At 38.7% G+C, this 19460-nt stretch overlaps 1 protein-coding gene across 3 annotated transcripts in view; it reads right to left on the bottom strand.

Moving 5' to 3' along the window:
• Positions 1-19460, bottom strand: part of ARHGAP26 (Rho GTPase activating protein 26) — a 405537-nt gene that overhangs the window by 198081 nt on the left and 187996 nt on the right. For all 3 annotated transcript variants that reach the window (XR_011919418.1, XM_072400904.1, XM_072400903.1), the window contains one exon: positions 6396-6470. Coding sequence is in view for 2 of the 3 variants with exons in the window: in XM_072400904.1 (XP_072257005.1) it covers positions 6396-6470 (75 nt within the window). In the remaining variant the exon portion in view is untranslated. The remainder of the gene's footprint in view (positions 1-6395; positions 6471-19460) is intronic.

Below are 19460 nucleotides of genomic sequence, written 5' to 3'. Positions count from 1 at the left end.
CTAACTAAAGGCAATTTCCTTCAATTGTGTTCATCCCCCCACCCTTTTCACATTTTCTATACTTGTTTCAAACTCGAACAAACAACACAAAATAATGACTTTATTGGCTAACAGGTTAAGAAAATGTGCTTACATTTTAAAAAGCCTGAAATGAGCACTGACTATTGGGAGGGAGTTTCGGTTACTAATAAGGTGGGGGAGGGGTAGTGATAGTAGTATTAATATTTGCTCTACTGTACAGTACACTGAGTGCTTTCTCAATCACAACACTGAAACACACCACATACAAGGCATTAAATGAAGTAAGAACGGATTGAACAAAAAAAAAGATCTGTGATAAGAGTGCATATGATGCCTAAACATCATAAAGCCTAGCCGAGAATATATATTTACATGTGTAGTAAATGGGAGAATAAAAAAAAAAATTTTGTTCACTAAGTCAAAATACAAGGTGGATTATGTTTAATAGGGAAGCTCATTACAAGCAATAACTACAGGGATGCCAAGCTACCTATTCCCAAAGAGTTTAAAAGTAAATAAAGATTGTATACACACAATGGGCCTGATTTATTAAAGCCCCCTAAGGCAGGAAAGTACACCTGGGAGATCCAGTAAATCTGGAATTGATTTTTAAAAAGTAATTTGCTATTTGTTAGCAAATGTTTTTATGCATGAAAACATCCAAAACATAAGCCCTAGGGTCTTTTCATAATTAGGAATAGAGGTGTGCGACCACCATGTCCAGGAAGATATATAAACAATCTTTGCTGTGTTTACTTAATGCAGTAAAACCCTGTATTCCAGCTTTCTGGAAGCAAGACATCCCACCTCCCATTCACCATATAATGTCAGGTGAATGACATTGTGATAAGAGTGCATATAATGCATAGACTTCATAAAGCCTAGCAGAGAATATATATTTACCTGTGTAGCATATGGGAGAATAAAATAAAACTATTTGTTCGCTAAGTCAAAAAACAAGGTGGATTACATTAGTTGGAAAGCTCATTACAGGCAATAACTACAGGGTGCCAAGCTACCTATTCCCAAAGAGTGTAAAAGTAAATAAAGGTGGTATAGACACACAATGGGCCTTATTTAATAAAGCTCTTTAAGGCTGGAGAGTAAACCTGAGAGATCCAGTAAACCTGGAATAGATTTTTAAAAAGTAATTTGCCATTTGTTAGCAAATGTTTTTAATTCTGGACCAGATTCATTCCAGGTTTGCTGGATCATCCAGGTTTACTAATGAAACTTTATCTTCTTTAGTCTTGGATAGCTTTATTAAAACAGGTCCAAGGTGAGAAAATCTAAATAAGATCTACTGTTTATCACTTTGTAAACACTGAAATCCATTGTTAATCATGACGTTTCATAATGTTACCCTGCCAAATGCTCATCTCTAAATGACAGATATTCTGAACAGTTACAATATTAATATTTGGTCAATGACATTTCCCAAGAGTTTTTAAACTACTGCTGGCCATTAAACCAGCTGACATTCATAGGCGATCATGTGTTACAAATGTGTTCACTCCACCAAGTTTTGCCAGATCCAAAAAACCTTTAACCTATGGGACTCAACTAAAACCTGAATCTCATCACTATTCACCTTCTTTATATATCTTACACATTTTTTTTATTGTTTAAAGTAGGGGTGCCCAACCTACGGCCTGCTGGCCACATCCAGCCCCCAAAGCAATGAGATCTGTCCCTCTGGTTGTGCTACCAGGAGAGGGAGCTGCTCCCAGCCCACCTCGTACTGTGAGATAATCATGCAGCAGCATGAGAGCTGTGTCTGTGTTCAGCTGTCATTATCCCCATGTATAAATCCTCATATCTCCTTCACTGATTGTCATTGAAATGTGAAATTTTCAGGGTATACAGGGGACCCCAAGAGCTGCTAGTAAACTAAATTTAGGAGCTCTAAACATAAGCTGCCAGATATTGGGTCACAAGCATAAAATCCTAACATATATTTTCACATTAAGGACCAGGGTATTTTAAGACCAGGGTCCCCAAACTGGGTTTGCATGTTGGGGACCCCCTGGGGGCCACTCTCATGGCAATCAACATTAGGGTACTGCCAATTGTCTGTGTGCTGTGGTGCCTCTTAAAGTTCACAAAACTTTAAGGCTGCGTTCGGGTTGGCGGTAAGGTTGCGGTGTGGTTAACCCTTCCTCATGCAACTCCCTGGCTAGGGGGAGACGCTCAGTACCGCTCACTGCCACCTGCAGTCAAATCTGCAGACGCTGTGGAGCGAAGGACTGAGTGGCAGACGAGCTGCTTGTTACACACAGCGGGACACTTACATTCTGTGAACCTCAATTTCTCTGGAACAGAGGAATTATGGCAACCGGTAATGTGGGAGCCAGTAGGAATCTCTTTATGTCCTGCCCTCCTTCCCCATTAATATGTTATACTGATCATATACTGCTACCCTGTCACATATAGCTATCCCCTTACGCTCTATGAATCCCAAATAAAAAAAGGGAATTGTAACTGCAAGTGCAGGTTTCTGGTGGCTAACTCCCTCTAAAATTTCATTACTATACCTGTCATACATAGCTGGCCATTTACCTTCTGTGAACAACAATTTTCTCCTTAACAGCAGAGGAAGGAAAACGTAGGATGAGGAGACTCTTGTGGCTACCTCCCGCTTTCTCACTGTCCCCCGCTGTCCTGCTGGTCCCCGCAGGTCCTGGGGACACGTCCTTCCTCCTCGATCTCCAGTCGGCGAATGTAGCAACAATCTCCGGGGTTTCCCGGTGACGTCGGTGCTGGCGAGAGGATCAGAGGGAAATTTAAATATTTTTGTATTGGCTTCAATACAAAATAGCTGTATTGAGTCTAATACAAAGAAATATTCTTATAATATATATATTAAATTATATATTATTATATATAAATATTTAATATATGCTACTGTACAGTTATATATTACATGTTTAAATATTTTTTTACCACATTTTTGTGTTTTGTTATTTAAAGTTTATTATTATTAAATTTAATAAATATTGGTGAGTTATGCCTAAGAATTATAGCCTACAATGAAAAATAAATTCCCATGCAAAAAAATTGTACCACTTTTTGCGTGGAAATTTGGATGGAATTCGACTGCTAGGGAGGTTAATAGTGAACTTTTCCCATACAAAGTACAATGATATCAGTTGTAACTAAGAATAAACAATCTGCAATGCTACTGCATAGACACAAATATTTTACAGCCTTAAAGAGGAAGTAAACCCAAAAACGACCCAAAACAAAAAAATACACTTACCTTCAATCTAGCAAAGCAGGCGATCCGTCCAGAGGTTTCTTCCATCGAGTCCTGTGTCGTCCTGGCATCTGATTCAGTACTGTGCGCCGCCATCTTCTCTCTGTTCTTCCCGGTTCTTCTTCCTACGTCACTCAACGTAGATGGGAAAAAAACTTGCCGCTCTCACTGCGCATGCGTGAGATCGGCAATTTCTTTCCCTTTTGGTGAAAGAGCAGCCAAGAGCCTCCTGGGATGTGTAACGTAAGTATCCTGTAAGGCTCTGCGCTCCCATTCATTTAAATAAGGTTGCAGTGCTGCACCTTTTTTTTAAAGGGTGTTGCACTTTAAAAACCCCACAAAGAAACAGAAATTTTACCTTACATATAAGGGTTGTCCACTCTTTTAGGTAAAGTGAAAATTCAGAGTTTAGGTACACTTTAACTATATGATTTTCCTGGTCAGTTGCCAGATCTGCAGTATCAAAAACAAAAATCTACAAAATCTACAAAACATAAAAAAGATACACATTTGAGCAAACTTTATCTTGATCGCAACATTCCTGTTAGTTTAGATTATCAGCCACAGCAATTCGCTGTTGAGGCTAAATGCTTTCTGGAGGAGGGATTACCCTGAATTGTAACCAAATTATGGAAGATAATTACTGCTATGGAAGATGGAAAGTGTCTATTGTTGAAATAATCGTAATCAGATAATCCTGCTTTTGGCTTTGTTTAAATTCTGCCATTTTCTGTCAAGACATTTGTTTCTATATCACAGTAGTGTTAGCAGTGCCTTATACTCCTTTGTCTATTACTCCTCTGACCCCCATAGATAATAACAGCTGTATTCAACTAAAAAGTACATTAAAGTTTTCATGAGAGAGCTAGGCAAATAAAGCTGTTTGGATTTTGCAAGTAAATCAAACAAATCAGTAAAGTTTTTTGGAGGTTTAAAAATACCCTTACATGGCCTAAAATAGAACAATTTGGGAGATACAAATATGACGAGGGAGGTCAAATAGCATAGATCAAAAAGCATAGATCCTGCAAGTGTTCTTTTTTAAAGAAGGTAACCCAGTTATCCAGCATAGAGGAGAACATATTCCAAAACTGCTATACACTGTTCTCGAGACAAAATTTCTGTTGTGCTAAAGGTGTTTTTTTTACTTGGAAAAGCTCATCTAGCTTTTTGTAAACTTTATATGGAAGGTTGTGGTCATTGTGTGGACATTTGTAAATTAAAATATATCATGAAAAATTGCTAGGGAACCACAACCTTGTTCAATAGCAGACTCAACAAGCCATAATCTAATGGTCATTTTATTAAGAACGATTACCTTCCTATTGTTAGACGATAAATACCTTCTTATTTATGGTCTAAGTAATTAGGTTGGGGCCTTTTTAAAATATATGTCAACTTGAACTATAAACTTTGTTTTTTTCTTCTTAGTTTAATATAACATGGAAAGCATTTTGTTTTATTGGGTTACCTATTCACAACAGGAGCCAATGAGTAGTTTAGCAAATGACAAAATCAATTAGTCAGGAAAACAGCATACAAGAAAAAAAAGCTGGTACCCTGTTACCAAAAGGGTTAAACCCAAACTAACATATATATAGCATAGGAAGTTACATTGGACTTTCCACTGAGAAATTATGTGAGCTGCCTTTGATAGACTCATTGTAAAAACTGCTACATTTTCCAATAATAAAGCTGATATTTTGGTGTCAGCAAGTTCAGTCACACCTGAAACAAGCATGCAGATAACTGTAATAAGCTGTGTGACAATTAGCTGAACATCCAAGCTGCATGCCTATTTATGGTCAGTAATTTGGAAGATATTAAAACGTACAGGTTCAGACATCAGACAAGTTATATTTCTTGGAACAAAGTTTACAAATGGCATCTTACATCACCACTACAATCACTCAGTAAAAGTACCAATAGAAACGCACAGTAAAAAATGTCCTTAAAAGTTGACAATATTATATATATCTGACAATATTAAGTGCTATGACAAAAGTAAATTATTTACACATGGGGGCTTGATTTAGCAAACCTCTCCTGGAGACTGGAGAAGACAGACTATCATGGGAGAACACAAGTTATCCTGTAAATCTGGAATTGATCTCTTTTTAAATCTTTTGCTATTATTTGGCAAATGCTTTCTGGACCAGATCCCTTTAAGGTTTGTTGGATTACCCAGGTTAATGATATTCTATCTTCTCCAGTGTGTGAGAGCTTTAATAAATCAGGGCCAATATGTCAATACGTGCTAAATTTTTAGTTTAAAAAAAAAACAAAAACAGCCTGATGATTTTAAGTGAACACACACATACACACAATGGAATGCAAATTATTTTTGTGTGGGCTTGTTAATTGGAAAGAACTACACACAAATACACTCATTTTCTCGCAAACAATACCCCTATAGCTCAGCACTTTAGAGTCAACAAAAGCTTTGACCCCAAATTTATTACTCACACTTTGGAAAGTACGACAATACCAAAAAATGTGTGGCACAATCATTGTTTCTTATGCACATTCATCATAGCCAGGGAATCACTTTTAGTATTTCTATGCATGATCCAGCACCTGTAAAGTCACCCAAGCACTAAACCCCACATCTTACCCATGAATTTCTTCTATCAGAAAATGATTTTGCTTTCCGAAAACTGTCTAAGACACCAGTTTACCATGAAACAAAAGATCAAGAACAATATGCTGTGGGCGGACGAATCAGTGAAAGAGTTGTTTAGAAGCAGTAACAGTACACATATTTGGCACAGATTTAACACATAACCTAAAGGAAGAGCATTGTATCAATTTTGAAGAATGGTGATGAAAATGTTACGATTTAGAGGTTCAGAGTCTTAAAGATATATAAATAATAGGATATATAAATTAAAAAAGAGGTATAATATACAGAGATCAACACGAGGTTAGTGACAAAATATGCATTCACTGTAAAGGTTGGTAACCATGCTGTTATGCAATAGCTCAGACTTGCTTGTTGGCATGAAAACTTTCTGACTTGAGTGATCTAAATTCACATATTTGTCAATGCCAGGTCCCGTTTCCATCAATTGCCCCCCCCCCCAAAAAAAAAGAGATGTATGACAGCAGCTACTTTTACCCAATAAGATGCTCAGAAGTTTTTGAACTCTGGAGTTGACACCAACAATTCGATAAAGTCCCTGTTCATTAATTCCTGCAAAAAAATAAAATAAAAAAAATAAATAAATAAAATCTTACCAATGTAGGTAAATAATTGTTTTTGTTAGATTTGAATGATTAGCTTTTAGTTATTATTAAATATTAGTAAATATTTTTAAATATTTCTATTGTAAGCATACATATTGAACCTGATTTATCAAAGCTCTCCAAGAACCTGGATGATAAAGCAAGCCTGGAATGGATCTGGTCAAGGAATAAAAACATTTAGTTATAGTAAATGATTTAATGGAATACATTCCAGGTTTGCTGGATCACCCAGGTTCACCCATGATAATCTAATTTCCCCAGTCTTGGGAGAGATTTAATAAATCATGACCATACCAGTGTGTTTAATTTGTAAAAGTGTGATTAACAACTTCCCTACAGGAGATTTTTAAATATTTGTTCCATACATTAAAACATAGAAGACACAAGTTTACCTACCCCCAGAACAAACACATACATTCTATATTTTCTGCAAGCACAGAACCTGTAGAACAGAATGATGTCAGTTGCAAATATATATTTGCATCTGCCATCATTCCAAGGGGCCCTTTAAATGGTACTAACTTTTGACTTTGGACCCCAAGTCTACCAAGACAACACCACCTACTCAAATACATCATAACCACCAACCTGTATTGTTAATAGACAGGATGATATCAAGATTTTTATTTTGTTAACAAACGTTGTCCACATCATTCAAATGTCGCTGTAGAAATTGAGACTTCACAGACAAGTCAATATTTTACCAATCTGCACTTGTCCAACTCTGGTAATCCAACATGAATTGCAGGCTCAGGTGCCTGTTCTTAGCTGAAAGGAGTGCCAACTGGTAGGCCTCCTGCTGCTGCAGCCCACCTACTTTAAGGTTTGATGTGCTGTGCATCCAGAAATGCTCTTCTGCAGACACATTTGGTGTTATTTGAGTTACTGTTGCCCTTCTATCACGCTAAACAAGTAGAGCCATTCTCCTCAGACCTTTGGCATCAACACCAAGAAAACTGCTTCCCAAAGGTAATTTCCCCCCTTTAAACTAATTTCTGTAGTTCTATAAATGTTTTTGCAAGAAATTCCCAATACATTAGCAGTTTCTGAAATACTCATGCAAGTTTGCATGACAACAGCCATGTAAAGTTTAAGGTTACTTTCTTCCTTGTACTGATGCTTAGTTTGAACTTCAGCAGGTCATCTTGAGACCAAATAATCACAAATAATTTCTGGGTATACAAAATAGATGGTTAAATGCATACTGATTATCATTTAAAATAAACCAGATCGAATTGATTTTTGACATATTTAAAAACATAAACATAAATTATTAAATATAAAGAGTTTAAAGGATGTTGGCATTAAACGTTCACAGGTTAGAAGATAATTAAAATTAATGGAAACACACCAAGGAATACTTATGTGCTACTTAAGTGGTACACACTATCAAAACAAGAGATATGTTAAAAAAAAAAAAATATGGTACTGAAAATGCAAGCAGTAAAACATGTGTAAAAGAAAATATATACAAAACAAAACCAATAGATAATTTTTATGAAAAGGTTAAGGAGATGAATCTATCATTGAAAGACCTAACCTGGAATTTTTAAGGCATATAAACCATTCAAATATGCGTGAAATTAGCATTTACATAAAATTTCTTACATTTTATTGATATATTCATACAACCATAAAAACAACATCATTACAACATAATCTCTCACAACATCATCAATCACAGTACATACATACAGTAAATAAAATATTTTTAAACCAACATTTTAGAGAGAATAAAATAATCCCAGTTAGGTTTACTATGCTTTTACTATGCGTTTTACTACGCTTCCTTCTCAATGTGTTTTATGATAAGCTCTATATCAGGAGCACAAGGAGGTGGTATGTGCCCATGGAAGTCAGTAGTCCAAATTAAAGAAATTTGTATGAGAATGTAAATTTTGCTTTAATACATATACTTCATACATTGACAGTATGAAATAAAAAGTTTTCGAAGGCGCATGCACGGACCTGGCGGATGGTAGTGTCCTGAGCCAGCTCTGCTCCACACCGGGATGCACAAGGCTTCAAAAGGTGCATCACATGTTTTTTTTTCCACCCTGGGAGGCTTTCTGAGAGCGGGCAATACAGGGGGTGGATAGTGGTGGAGAAAGCCAGATGCCGACATGCAGCAGGCATCGGCAGCCTCGTGTGGGAGTGCAGAGAGCTATAGCAGACACGTTAGCCAGGGAAGGAGTGAGGGCTTTAGTGAGCCGGATTTGTTTGCAGGGAGTGCTCCTGTAACTCTGTCATGCAACTTCTGTCATGCAGCAGCAACCATTGGACACAGATAATCTCCTGGATAGATTCCAATTTATGTTGCAAACAGCCTTGGAAAGTACAACTAAGAAGATTACTGAATATTTTACTAAGGAAATGAGAGAGCTGGGTCAGCGTATAGTGCAATTGGAGGGGCGAATGGATGACACTACTACTGTTGGAGGGGCACGAAGAGGTTATCAAACGCCTGAAACAAGAGGTATAGCAATACAAGTTGGAGGATCAGGAAAATACGTCATAGTTCTCCCCAGAGGTTTTTAGCCGGTTGCTCCTCCCGGCTGATTTGAATACCCCGCCCAGCTCTCCTCGGCAGCTTTTATCCTCGGATGCACGGATCTCAGTGCGGCTGCTCTGTGCTCTGTGTCATCCGTTCGGAGGATTGCACACAGCTCAGCCTTCATGTGAAGGAGACAATGGCAGCCCCGCCCCCATCTCATAGCACGAGCTCTGCCTGTGAAATGTATCCACCTCTAGCTCTCCGTGTGAATTCTGCATCCTCACAGCTCTCTGTGTACAAACCTCCTATCTCCTAAACTGTACTTCACAATGACCTGTAATATTCAGGGTGTACAGGGGACCCTCATAGATATTGGTTATTACAATTTCAGCCCCCCAGCTTTAAAGAATTTCAAGATATGGGGATCACAAATGTAAAAAAAGTTATGAAAATTGAACTTTGGGGTTGCTGTTTCAGAGGAAAGTGCAACTAGGAGTCCTAAACTGAAAGTGCAAATTGGGGACCCCGGAGCCACTAACATAGCAAGGAGCCCTGTTACACATTCCTGTCCACTTATCTAACATTCTGAACTTCAATTGGGGAATGGGGAGGTGTAAGAAACCAAAAATATAGGTACAAGTGGGGATTATCTGACTAACATCCCCTAAAACTTCATCACAATGGCATCATTAGAAAATGAACTCTGCCCACTAAATGTTATTGAGGTTGGGACACCGGAAGGTTACAGTCATGTGTAACAAGGAAGTGCATTTTAATGGACAGTTTTTTTTTTAATGTAATGATGCCATGGTGATGAAAGGTGATCGCCACACGTGTCTCCCACTTCCAACTATATTTTTGTTTCCCTGCACCTCTTACTTCTAGAGAAATTGGGGTTTGAGGTAAGATGCAGACAGATATGTGTAACAGAGCAGGCAGCAATTTGCTAGGTAGAGATTTATGTTCTCATAATGCCATACTAATTACATTTTAAAAAGGTTTAGCCACAAGTGTCCCCCACTTGCACCTACAGTTTGTTTCCTATGCCTCCACGTGTACCCTAATAATTTCAAGTTAATACAACCAACGGTTTAGGAGATATGAAGGTTTGAACACAGCGAGTTATTAGGCTGCAGAATATGACAAGCAGCTTTTACACTCACATAGCGATCGCACTGCGCTGCTGATGACATTACACACTGCGGATAAACTTCACAGACAGTGTTTTTATATAGAATATGGGCAGTGATGAGAGGGGGTCACTGTCTGTCTTGTCCCCATCTGATATTACATGCATTATGCTATTAAAGCATCGCCACATTTTTAACATTATATTAAAGAGTGACTTTCTCTGTTATGTAATAGAAAAATGTGCGTTTTTTGTTTTTACACTTTTACTCCCCTTCAGTCTTCACTTCCATTTTGGTAAATACTGGGCCAGCATGGGCCTGCTGGGCTAATTTTGTAAAAGAATCAAGTGAAAAAAAAAATGTTTTCACAAAAGAGCACATCTGAAGTACGGCTGAATTCACACCGACAGTAAGGTTACATTTGTCCATTCCTCATGCCAGGCTGCTTAAAAAACTTCTAGCTCTGAAAAGTCCAGCACTTACCGCCTGTTACCAATCCTAGATGCCCAGCATTTACCGCCTGTTACCAATCCCTGGTGCCCAGCACTTACCGCCTGTTACCAATCCTAGGTGCCCAGCACTTACCGCCTGTTACCAATCCTAGGTGCCCAGCACTTACCGCCTGTTACCAATCCTAGGTGCCCAGCACTTACCGCCTGTTACCAATCCTAGGTGCCCAGCACTTACCGCCTGTTACCAATCCTAGGTGCCCAGCACTTACCGGTTACCACCTGTTACCAATCCTAGGTGCCTAGCACTTACGAGCACTTACCGCCTGTTACCAATCCTAGGGGCCCAGCACTTATGGCATGTTACCAATCCTAGGTGCCTAGCAGTTGCCAGAAGTCACTCAGAAGGGGTAAATGTTTTTTTGCTGCTAATATGAGCTAAGCCTAACTTGTTACACCACATTCATTATACTATTACACTACTACAAAGGATTACACTCTTAAAACTTAGAACACTAGTAAGTTGGGTCACAATACACGGCATCGGACAAATGTGGCAAAATACATAGAATAGAAAATTTGGATATACTAACGGGGCAGGCATTACAAAGTTGTAACAAATAATTGGGAGAAGGTAGAACACTGAAACAATAAGAGGTTACTGGATACCCGAGGCATAAACAACTGGGAGCACTAAATTTGCCGTGTTTTGCCACGCCCCCTTTTTTACCACCCGGCTACAGCTTCCTACCACCCGGCTGAAAAAAATTTCTGGGGAGAACACTGTACGTCATGCCCTTCTAACCTGCGCATTCGTGGCCTACCAGAGAATATAGTTGATCTTAATCCAATAGTCACAGCTCTCTTTCAAGAATTATGCCCGGAGATACCTGTAGAAAAATTATTGTTGGATTGTGTACATCACACAAGGGATATAGTGGTTAAATTACATTATTTCCATGTTAAAGATATGTTGATGAAAGCAGCAACAGCAAAATAACCCCTATCCTTTCAAGGAAACAATTATCAGCTTTTTCTGGATCTGGCCCTGATGACAATATTGCGCCGCAGAGAGTAAAAACCTTTTCTGCAGATATCACAGAATCAACAAATCCCTACAGATGGGGTTTCCCTTTTAAATTGCTTTTCTCCTATGGGGGCAAGATGCAAGTAATTTCTTCGCCAGAGGAAGCCAGAACTTGTTTTCAAGCTTTGAGACTCTATAATTGTAAACAACCTGAGAAATCAGGTGTTGTGGATAATTCTTACCCCTCTATACCTAGGTTATCAGCTTCTTATCAACAAAAGGGGAATAAGGAGCATAAAGCAATAGTTTCACCTAAACGCCTGAGATTTTCACAGGTTAACACCTGATTGTTTAATAGATTGAGTTAATGCTTGTTTTTATTGCATGATTGCTTTTTCTTCCTTAAGTAAATGTAAAGTTTTTAGATATATATAAATTATTAATCTTTCAGTTTCACTTAGGCTACTAAGCTTTTGCCTTCTAGGGATAAATATTTATCTTAATTACTAGCTGTATATTGGATAGCTGATTGATGTCTTTTTGTGTTTTATTGTGTGCCTTGGTCCTGGTGTGGAAGTCACTGTGCACTTTTGTTGTCACTAGAGATATTCCCTGCCATTTTTTGCAGGGGACATGTCTGGTGATAATGTAGGAGCAACAGAAATTTCTCTGCCGTCCTTTGTATGCACTATCTTGTTGTACTATCAGATAATGTGGATGTGGGGTGGGAATAGATTTCAACCCTACACTATTTGGGTGTATTTGCTAAATGTAGTGCTTTATGTTTTGTTGGTTAGGTGTGGTTTTTGTCCTCCGTCTTTGTTTTTTTCCTTTTGTTTCTGATGTTGGGCAGGCAGCCTATTGTATAAGTATTGGCGATAGTTTTACTTTTTATTTTAATAGGCGACATGAAAATGTGGTGAAATAGTAATAACGATTCCTTCTCTTAATGTACAGGAGTTTAACTCCCCAGTTAAAAGGTCACAAGCTTTTCACTATTTTCAAATACGTAAGGCAGATATAATCAAGAGACACATTTTTCTATTTCTTCATGTCCAAAATATTTTCATGTCGCCTATCCTATTTTTTTTAAAGCAAAAGCAGCGGTGAAACGTAGAGGATTAGGTATAGGCTTTAGAAAAACAGTAACTTTTTAATTGGATAGGGAGGTAGCTGACAATGATGGTCGCTATTTGTTATTGGTTGGAACGCTAAATGACATTAAAGTAACGTTGGTGTCTTATTCCCCCAATGATAATCAATTACTTTTTTTTTTAACATAATCTTATGATTTTATTGCGTAAATATAAACAGGGTTCCCTGCTGTTATGTGGGGATACTAATGTACCCCTAGTATGGATAGGAAAAATGCGTCTGGGGATTCTTTTGTACAAAGAAATGTTACCTTATCTAAAAAATTTCTTGAAGACTCATACGCAGTTTAGGCTTTGTACCGAGAAGCTCAAATACCTAGGGGTCTTTATAAAGGCTGATCCAGATAAATTGTTTAGCTATAATTATGAACCAGTGCTGGATAAATTAAAAGTGGAGTTAGGGAGGTATAATCTCTTACCTCTATCTTGGTTCGCTAGGATCAATGCTCTTAAAATGGATGTTTTACCTAAACTACTCTATGTCTTCCAGACGATTCCGATCTATCTATCGCAGGCCTTTTTAGGTAAAATACAGCAGTTGTGCAGAAAGTTCTTGTGGACCTCGAAGCGCCCCAGAATAGCTCTTAGATATCTTACTAGACCTAAAACATTGGGTGGGGCAGGAGTCCCCGATATCAGATGCTACTACAGAGCGGCCTTGTTGTTGACCCGGGTGGTAGACTGGTTTCATAACAAGGACCGGAAGAGCTGGGTCGGGTTGGAGTACATTTCATCTCCTGTTGACCTCCGCTCCTTATTGTGGATAGACAGGTCTAGGCTCCATACACTCAGTTCGCTCCCAAGGGTTACCCCTGATCTTTTAAGGGAGTGGGACGTTTTAGTTAGGGGGGGGGCCATGTGTCCTCTAAATCAGGGCCGATGACCCCCCTGTTTGATAATCCCTCATTTGATCCCGCAATGCATGTAGACAAATTTTTATCCTGGACGGCTGAGGAACATAGGCAGATATGTAGTGTATTACAGAATGGAAGGGTTCCGTCCCTCTCCTCCTTGGGCGCCGAGGTGCAGCAGATGCCGAACGCTTGGTTTTTATATCTCCAATTATCCTCTTTTGTGGCTCAGTTTCTAGCCTCTTATCCTACACAAAGGAACCTAACGGCATTTGAATTATTACTACGTTCTGAAAATAGGCCGACCCATGTTATCTCTCAGGTGTACGAGATATTAATCGGGTTATCTGCTACCAGGGCTCCCACCTTTACGAGTTATTGGGAGAAAGAATTGGGTGTAATTATCTCACCTCTGGAGTGGGAAAAGGCGTTTGTGCTGACCCATAAAATGGCTCCCCCTTGTAAGGCCCAAGAGACTAATTATAAAATTATTTCCAGGTGGTATGTATGTCCCACAGATGTTCATCGGATTTCTTCCTCAATTTCTGACAAGTGCTGGAGATGTGACTCTCACCGGGGTACGTTGTTACATATTTGGTGGGATTGCTCTGGCATTCGCAGATTATGGGATCAAATAGCAGATATTTATAATAACGTGACAGGCTCTAATTTAAAGCTCACTCCTCAAATGTCCTTACTGTCCATTCTTCCTGGGTCCTTTAAGGAGTGTAAGAGGGATGTGCTTCGTCACTTTCTCACAGCGGCTAGAACAATTATACCTCGTAAATGGAAACAACCTCAGGCACCCACCACGAGAGATTGGTTGGTGGAAATGGAAAAAATTCAATATATGGAAAGATTAATAGCTGAGGATGAGGATAAGCTGGAGCAATACAAGCTGACATGGTTGGCTTGGGACTGGTTTAAGGAATCACCTCAATTTAAATCAATGTGGTAATAAGCCTTGCGGAGTGTTGGAGTGCTGTAAATTTTGTTGGGAATAGGTTACACTGTACTTTGGATTTGTTTCTATGAAAGGCCAGTCGGATACCCCCCTCCCCTGCCCCTTGCCCTGCCCCATATCTGTCCCTGGGCTAAATGTTTTGCCTTAGTTTTTAGTTGGAATGAATGCTGACATTCCCGGGTGCTGCTGGAGCGGGATTTGAGAAGGGTCTGAAAGTCCCTGAAGGGTATTAGAGGTATTGATTTCCTGATATTTGATTGGGTTTCTATTTCAGGCAATACAAGAGGTTAAGTTATGGGAGTTTCCCCTCCATGTTATTCTCTACCTTCCTTTTTTGTTTTGTTCACTTTTGCGGAGGATCCCACTTTACTTTTATTTTTGCTATGTTAAAGTTAATTGTTATATGTTTTGTATTGGTATTTTACAATTGTGAGCCGTTAGGCTCTAGATTTCTGTATGTGTTATTTTCTGTACAAGCTATGCTTTGTCTTAATACTCAATAAAAAGGATTGTAACAAAAAAATTTCTTGAAAATTTAGATCTGAGATGATGGTAGATATGTGGAGGGAGTTACACCCTAAAGATCGAGATTATACTTATTTCCCACATCCCTATCAATTGTTTACACATATAGATTACATCTTGGTACACCAAAAGGACCTACCTTTAGTTATATCTTGTGATATATTGGCGGTTCCATGGTCAGATCATGATGCAGTCTGGGTCACACTATCCTCTCTTTTTCTGAAACCGAACTTGTTCAGATGGTCACTTAATGACTCTTTGCTTAGTAACCCTGATTTGGACCAAAAAATACAAGGAATCCTGATCGAGTATTTTGCTTTGAATAAACAGTCTATGACCTCTTCAGTTTTACTTTGGGTGGCACATAAGGCGGTGGTTCGGGGTAGACTCATCCAGATAGCAACACAGATTAATAAGAAACGTAGGGCAATTAAAACATACTTGGAATCTAAATATGAGGAGTTACGCACTCAGTATATAACTTCACCAAGTAAGAATATAGAATGACAATTGGATGAGATTCGTACACAATTGAACCTTTGTACGGCATCCGTAGCTGAGAAAACAATGAGATGGTCTAATAATAAATTTTATAGATACAGTAATAAAATGCATATGTTGTTGGCAAATAGGCTGAGAAAACCTGAAAGATGTTCTCTTATCGACTTAGGGTTAATGGGATAGGACTTACAAGTAACCCAACACATATACTGCATGAATTGTACACTCATTTGCGTACATTGTATCAAACTCATGTTTTTTTTTTTTTTTTCAGAGGCATAGACAATTTTCTTCACACTATAAAACTTCCAAAACTTACCTTCAGTGTACAGGAAAGCTCCTATTACTTTATTTGAAGTGACTCAGGCTATTAAGGGTCTTAAATCTAATAAACGTCTGGGACCTTTTTTCCCAGCAAATTTTAGGGCTCTATTTGGTGGAAACATTTAATAGTGTTCTGCAAGGGGGGGCATTGGATTCTAGCACTCTTGATGTGTCTATATGTATGTTACCAAAGCCTTTCACTGATACAATGAACTGGTCTATCCAGAGACCAATCTCCCTTCTCAACCTGGATGCCAAGATTTTCACGATGGTCCTGGCAGCTCGGTTGAGTAGGGGCATCAGCGATGTTGTTTTGCTGATCAAACTGGGTTTATACCCAGGCAACAAGCAGGGGATAGTATACAGAGGGTACTTCATTTACTTCACCAGGCTAGACAGAATAAGACTCCAGCATTTTTGCTGAGCCTGGATATTAGTAAAGCGTTTGATTCAGTACTATGGCCATATCTTATGTCATTACTAACGAAATGGGGCTTTTGGACCTAATTTTTGTAAATGGGTATCCTCTTTATATGCTTCTCCTAAAGCATTTATTCAATATATGGGCTACCGTTCAGAGAGTTTTACTATAGGCAGAGGCACCAGGCAGGGTTGTCCACTATCGCCACTGCTTTTTGCAGTGCGGTGGAACCTTTGGTCATAGCAATTTGAAACCATGCAGATATTCAGGATATAGATGTGAATGTCCAGCAACATAAAATTTGCCTTTTTGCGGATCATATCCTTCTTTGACGAATCCTATGGTATCTCTGCCAAATTTGATGAACGTCTTGGACGTTTTCAGGCTTTTTCCGGGCTTCAATTGAATAGTTCAAAATGTAGGGCTCCTAATGTTACTTTGTCGCCGGAAATGGTGAAGATACTTAAAGAATCTTTTCTTTCCAATGAGAACCCAAAAAACCTAGTTATTTGGGTATAAATATCTCCCTAACCTATAATACTTTGTATGCCGATAATATCCCTGACTTAGTGAAACGTTTGATAGGCCTTTTTTAATCATAGAAACAATATCAAATTTCACGGTTAGGCGGTGCAAAACATCCACGTGTCCCCAGATATACTTTCAAACTAGGGACACGGGAGGCCTATCAGTACCGCACTTGAGTTTGTACTATAAAGCGGCCCAGGTGACACCTTTTGTATCGTATTATAAACATAAAGATAGCCCTAAATGGGTATCAATTGAGAATGCAATGGTAGCACCATTATCGGTAGAATAATTGCTTTGGGTCCCGGGCACACAGAGGCGTTATATTTCTAATCCTTTATTAAGCATACATTGAGAATTTGGGACTCCATTAAACAGAAAGGGGGTCTTATGTCTAGTCATACACCAGTAGCTCCTATTATAGGGAACCCGATAGTTCTCCTGGATTGGAGCAGCCAAGACGTTTTACTTGCTGGGTGGAGAAGAACCTTAATAGAATACATCATTTCATTAATTCGTCTGGGATACTCCTTTTTAGTGAGTACTGTGAGAAACATGAGGCTCCCCAGATTAAGTACCTTCAAATTAGGTACTTTGTTCAATTAAGGCTGGGAACAACTACTGGTATTTATATTATGACATGGTTTGAGAGACTATGTGTAAATGACCCAAATATGAAAGGAGTTTTATCGAATTTATATAAAAATTTAGTGCAGACCAGTATGGACACTCAATCTTATATATCTAAATAGGAGGCGGATTTGGGTTTTTTTGCTCGAGCAGGAGGATTGGGACCAGATTTGGTCAACGGTAGAACACTGTAGCATTAATGGAACCAAATTATAAACTAATGATGAGTACATGGTGCTATTGAGGCGTGCTAAGTTTCAGTCAACCTGTACAGGCAATTGTTTTAGGGGTTGTAATACCAGGAACCCTTTATCATTTATGGTGGGAGTGCCCCAAAATAAGGAAGTTTTGGAAGAGAGTATACCAAATAGCTTATACTATAGTGGGTCCTTCTTTTCCTAAGAGACCGGTGGAGGCACTTTTGAATTTGAAACCATCGATATGTACTATAAACCAAATAAATTGTTAACATATTTGTTTACTTCAGCTAAAATTGTTTTGGCCAAGGCCAAGGCCTGGTGATCTACAACCCCCAATGTGCAGCAGGTTAAGAACAAAATGTTTTGGTTCCTAGTAAACAAGAAGATGGGAGCTTTACTGAAGGCTTCTGTTCACAAATTTCAAAAAATACTATCCTAAATCATTGGTATTACACTATGCTGAGCTATTTCGTCCCAATGGTTTTGACAAGCTCTTGTCGCTGTCTCCTCCAAATATCTCCAATATACACGCCTATCTGCTGCCTACTTTTATTAAACCTTTATCGGTTTCCAATGTGAAAATGTGGCAAAAAGACTTCCCGGACCCAAACATAGTGGATACTGCTATACAAGGTTACCTAACAGTTAGGAAGAGTATTGTGAATGAGGTATGGAGGGAATCCGAATTCATGATATTACACAGGGCTTATAAGGTGTTCAGACCTTCCACATCTAACCCACAGCCAAAGCAATGGCATTTTCAATGTCCCAAATGCAATTGTACTAATGCCTCTTTATCACACCGTCTATGGTTTTGCCCAAATATTACCAGTTTTTGGCACCAAATCATTATGTTAATATCAAATGTTACTGGTCATCATATTTCCAATACACCTTCCCTGCTCCTGTTTGGTTCTTGGGATGGTGTAAACCAGGACAATATATCACGTTCTATGCAGCGATGGACTAATGTTTGCCTTTTAGCAGCCAGGCGTGCGATTATGCATAACTGGATTCAACCTCTTCCACCCACTTTGGAACAAGTCCTCGCTTCCCTTAAAGTTTTGTTTCATAGAGAGATGTTGGATGCTCAACTGCAAGGTGATGACTGTATAACTCGTTTTTGGCAACAGTGGTACCAATTTATGCTCTATGCCTTTACGAACTCGGAAAGCACATCGATCCTCAAACTGTTTCAATACTCCATGTGGTATATCACAAATATGACTCGCCAATAGTCCTCATGTTATGCTACAAGTTTAACTAGCTTATTCTGTACTAGTTTTCTTTGTTTACCAAAATGTTATGAGTGTTTCCCCATCCCGCCCCCTCTGTGTCTTGCTCCCCTATTGGTTGTTGCTGTTTGATTGTATTTGTAAAATTGAAAACTAATAAAAACAGTTTAAAAAAAAAAAATATGGTCGCCATGGATTGAATATTATATGCCCATGGGTTAGGATCAGTCATTGTTGATTATATAGTCATATTACTGACCAAGTATGAGGTACCTTTTTTTTTTTTATTTTGGATTGTTTTTGCTGCCTGCTTTCCTTTACCTTTCTTTGTCATTTTGTTTTTGTGTTGTTATTTGTAATAATAATGTTATTTAGGTTTATGAGTAAATGTCTCATTTTGTCATTTTGTAAAAGTCTTAGCTCTTCTCTCATCATCTCCGTCTACTACATGTCCACTTGACCCAATCCCTTCTGATCTACTCCGTGCCCATTCCTCCACCCTGG

The sequence above is a fragment of the Pyxicephalus adspersus genome, chromosome 2 (genome assembly GCF_032062135.1).
Source record: "Pyxicephalus adspersus chromosome 2, UCB_Pads_2.0, whole genome shotgun sequence".
In the NCBI taxonomy this organism is placed as follows: domain Eukaryota; kingdom Metazoa; phylum Chordata; class Amphibia; order Anura; family Pyxicephalidae; genus Pyxicephalus; species Pyxicephalus adspersus.
This window is presented reverse-complemented; position numbering and strand designations above follow the sequence as displayed.